Below are 4881 nucleotides of genomic sequence, written 5' to 3' on the forward strand. Positions count from 1 at the left end.
AAGAGAAACAAAATAGGAATAAGAAAGTACATCTCATAAAAACAGAGTAGAATCAGAAAACACAATCCATATGAAACTTCAACTAAATCTCCAAATGCAGATGTCTGGTGGCATTATGAAGATTCTAACCAAACCCATGTTGGTGTAAAGCCTAAACTTATTCTGCCAAACGTTGTTTCTCAAACACTTCATCTTTTCTTTCAGTAAATTCTGAAACTCAAATACATAATCGGCAGTGCTATTTGGCTCCCTAATCTCCACCTCCCTATTTTCCTCCCTAAAATCTAAACCCCACGTTAGGGGAATGGTGAACCCTTCCTGAACCTGAATGCGAATCTCGATATGGATGTGGGGCTTAGATTATAGGGAGGTGAATAGGGAGGTAGAAAATAGGGAGGCAACTAGCATTTCCGATACATAATACTATAAAATTAATTGCTGGGCTAACAAAAATAGAACAAGATAGAGAATTTTGTCGAAGTGAATAAGGAACCACTTATGGCATCCAAAGAGGAAAAGAGACGAGTCCAGAAGGGTCGCAAGACATACTTAGCGAGTAAAGATTCATGCAATGGTGGTGGTGCCTGTGTCCATTCTGTGTATACCAGGGGTTCAATTTATTTACGGAAGTCGCAGCAAGTTTGAAAGTTGGGTGTAAATATCAATTTATTTACGAAAAAAATATCCAAATAAAATAAAATAAACAAAATCAGTATCAGCCCATAAAAAATGATACAAATACAACAATTTTTTTCTTTATAGGAATGAAGGCTGCGTACATTGTTGCTCTAATTTTGGATTCTGAAACACATTAAGCATCATCAACAATGTTTCATCTCAAAAAATCATGCACCTGAATTTCGTTATGTTTTATCAGCATACAGTTTTTCCGTTGCAGACTCTGTTACAGGTTATCATCCTCGAGAAGCAGGAAGCACATTGGTAATGGTCACTTGTTGTATAGGATTCTGTTGAACCGCCTGTCCGGAAGAGAATAAATTATGAAAATCACTAGAAAAACAACACACCATTCAGCTTAGAGTTTGGTATCCTAAAGGCCCTTGCAACCCAGTCTCTCTTGTTTTATTCCCTTTCCCCAGAGATGGCATCCATGGAAACAGTTTCCCGAGCTCCGCTTTTAATGCAGATGGAGTAAGCTGTTTGCCATTAATTCCAAACTTTGCTCTTTCTATAGCTTGCATGATATCTTCCCTAGCCACTGCTTCACCACCTATGAGAGCAGAATTTATTAAGCAACTTGATGACATGCAAGTACCAATATCCACGAGATTCTAAGGTAAACCAAAACTTTTAAGCAATAAGAAAGAAACCCTTTTGTACATCAGTTATCATTAGCTCACCTCTTCGAGCAGCAAGCAAAGCTGCTTCATTGACAATATTCGCAAGATCAGCACCTACAAACCCTTGGGTCAGAGATGCAACCAGATTGCATATCAAATATGGATCTTCCTCTAGAGGAACTCCCCTCAAATGCACGGCTAGTATCTTCCTTCTTCCCTCTTCATCTGGTTCTCCTACAAATACTTTCCTAGAGAAGCGACCGGGCCGACAAAGGGCTGGATCTAATGCTTCCGGTCTATTAGTCGCTGCAATAACAATAACCTTTGCATCTGTTTCAAACCCATCCATTTCTGTCAAAAGCTGCATACATCAAATAGAATTTCTGGTCATGATACAATCTACAAATTATCAAGCAAGCCAACATTAGAGAATTAACTGGTAAGAGAAATTACTTGATTTAGTGTTTGGTCACGTTCATCATTGAAACTTCTACCACGCTTCCCTCCCACAGCATCAAGCTCGTCGATAAAAATGATCGATGGTGCACTTTTCCTTGCAATACTGAAGAGGTCTCTAATACGTGCTGCTCCTCTTCCAACAAACATCTCCACAAATTCACTAGCAGAGACTGTAAAAAAAGGTACCCCTGCTTCTCCAGCCACAGCACGAGCTAGTAATGTTTTTCCTGTCCCTGGGGGTCCCACGAGAAGTACACCTCTGGGTAACTTCGCTCCTAATTTGTTATAGTTGATAGCTCCTTGGAGGCACAAAACAATCTGTAAGGAGGAAAAGCTGAAAGTTAGAAACTGATATAGAAATGACCAAATATGATTTAGCAAATGAGACATCAAGAGGATATCAGGAGAGCCTACTCAGCAGAGCCTGATATTCAATCTCGTTACTAGTGCTTATAAAGGATAAAAAAGCACATGCTCCACCAATTATTAGGAAAAATCAAAGGAAGTGCGGGAAAATGGTATTCTGATAGCACAGTAAGCACGACCCTATGATCCTTAGTGAGCCAATGGATCATTTTGGAAGTATGCGGATGGTTAACAGTCAACTCTAGTGTCAACAGAACATATGAACTCTACGCTTGGGTCCTTCTGGCAATTAATTCATCAAACTTACTTAACTGCACTTTAAGTAGTAAATCATAAGAATGAATTTTAATACAGGTCATATGCATATATGAGTTAACAACAGCAGTGAGAGTAAGCGTACCTCCATAAGTTCTGTTTTAGCTGTATCAACACCCTCCACATCGTCAAAGTTCACAGTTTGATTACTCGGCCGCCGCTTTTTTGCCGGGCTATTGGATGTTGAAATTTGACGGTAAAGCAGCCACATTAGAGGAGCTAAGGGAATCCACAGAGTCAAAATAGTTATCATGATGTTTCTCACTGACGTTAATGTTGATTGAGGGGTTGAGCTATATATGGTTCCCTTCTCTCTCATCAAAGTAAGTAAGAAATTCTCATCATGGTCGATCTTTCTTGTGTAGTATTGCCATACGGGGGTAGAGACTTTGGTACTTGAAAATCTTCTCAACATTTCCATACCCATTGGCGGACGAGTCTTGACATTTTCCGGCTTTAAAACACTATCACTCACACTCTCAGACAAACTATCTGCAGGAAGTAATTCATCATCTACCGACTGAGTCGCACTTGGAACTGGAGAACCCGTGTTATAAAAAATACGACGCGACCCCTCTTCGAAAAGAACCTTCGATACTGAGCCACTTTGAAGATTCAAAATCAAGTCCGAGTATGGAACTACTTTCGGAAATGGCACAGACGTCAACTTAAGAAACAAATAGCATAAACCCAATACCACAGAAATTGCAGTAGAGAGTGTTAGCTTCCTCATATTCTTCTTCACATACATTCCAAAATCATTCAAAATTGCTCTCAAAGAAACCCTTTTCAATTTCCTTGATAAAAGACGCAATCTTGGACGCAATCTCAATGAGAATCGTTTCTTCAAATCAGTCGTTTCACATTTTACTGAATTTGTTTGATTATTTCCATTGCTCCTGTTGATATGTGACCTAATTTTCTTATTATTACAAAAGGACTTATATTTTGAATTACAACAGCAATAACAACAACCCAATGAAGTCAAAGATAATGAACCACAACTAGATATAGACCCTGAACTAGATTGAGCTGCTAAAGATTGTGTCTTTCTTGTATGAACTCTAAAATTATTTTGAATACATAAAAGCATTGATTGATCAAAATAAGTACCCATGGCTCCATGAGTGGATATTACAGAAAAAGGTGCCATCTTTAATCGGTAAACAGTAACTGCAGCTATACTCAATGAAATCTAGGAAAACCCATGTAACTAAAATCTGTATTTACAAAAAGTCTGAAGAAAAAAGTGTGGAAAAGCAAATACCTTTTTGTTGTTAGCTGCAAATGAGAAGTGGGATTTTGAATTGGAAAAAGAAGTTCTTGAATATGTTCACCGAAATCTGAAGTTGGATTTTAAAGCGTTTGCCATTTTCCTTCTCTGCAACAGCTTATCCATAACAAGGGTCTGTCTCAATCTGTAGCGTTGAGCTGGGGAGTTTGCAGTCAGCCATTCAGGTGAGGTGATTCTTTTTCCGTATATACGAGTTAATATGGGCCTCAAGGAGGCCCAATCATACTGGGGATGGGCTCTTCCGTATTCGTCCGGCCTAGTCACCCAAAATCAGTACATACGGATTTGCTATCACGTGCGTCCAACCCATCCAAATGATGGATTTCAAAATGGAAAATTTGCTGTTTGGTCCTAAGCCCATTAAGTTAGTTATAGTAGGGTCCAACCGGGTTTTAGACTTATCATTAGGTCCATAGTTATTTGAAACAAGCAAAATGACCGGTTTACCCTAGAACTAAACACGTGTGAAATCAACCACCTTCTTGCGGTTTTTCTTTCCCGTACAACCACCTTCTTGGGGTTTTTAGACTTCACATTCAGAGATTTTCAAAGAGAAAATTTTTTCTCTTCACACAGAGAATAGAAACCCAAAATTCATTTAGAGAATAGTTTCCCTACAAGAAAATTCATTCAGAGAATAGTTTGCAAAAAACGATTCTGATTCACAAGAATAGAGAAAAACCCTAAAACCTATATTCTCTTCCGATAATGGTTAAAACAAGAAAAATCACAAGAACAATCCAAGAAGAAGAAACAATAATGGATGATAGCACTGCTCCTAGAACATCAGAAGACGATTCAAGAATTTCAAGACGAAAATCAAAGAGGAAAAAGAGTAAAAAGCTTGAAACACCGAAATCGAAGAAAAAAACTTCAAAAAGTTCATCGGACGATGAATATATAGATGTACTAAAAAGAAAACGAAGAAAACCGAGTAACAACGCACCAATTCAGAAAAAAGGTACCATTTCTAACACTTTCAGTATATTTTTTGTTTCTGTGACATAGATCCACCAGTACATATTAGAAGTACTGATTAAAAATTTATGAAAACCTATCAGAGTTTACATGCAACTTCTACTTTGTGTTTCTAGCACTTAGAATTGGCAGTACATAACTATAAAACTGTAGAATAAGAATCAAAAG

The 4881-nt window shown here is 38.0% G+C and overlaps 1 protein-coding gene across 1 annotated transcript; it reads right to left on the reverse strand.

Annotated features, from left to right (window-relative positions):
- Positions 1 to 651: 651 nt before the first annotated feature.
- On the reverse strand, positions 652 to 3881 carry LOC113275691 (probable inactive ATP-dependent zinc metalloprotease FTSHI 3, chloroplastic). The gene is made up of 4 exons (XM_026525233.1): positions 2527 to 3881; positions 1755 to 2078; positions 1362 to 1662; positions 652 to 1231 (listed from the first exon to the last, which is right to left on the reverse strand). Exons 1-4 carry the CDS (start codon positions 3592 to 3594, stop codon positions 1032 to 1034), a joined length of 1893 nt encoding a protein of 630 aa, XP_026381018.1. The 5' UTR covers positions 3595 to 3881; the 3' UTR covers positions 652 to 1031.
- Between the last annotated feature and the right edge of the window lie 1000 nt (positions 3882 to 4881).

This window comes from Papaver somniferum, chromosome 4, assembly GCF_003573695.1.
Source record: "Papaver somniferum cultivar HN1 chromosome 4, ASM357369v1, whole genome shotgun sequence".
Classification (NCBI taxonomy): domain Eukaryota; kingdom Viridiplantae; phylum Streptophyta; class Magnoliopsida; order Ranunculales; family Papaveraceae; genus Papaver; species Papaver somniferum.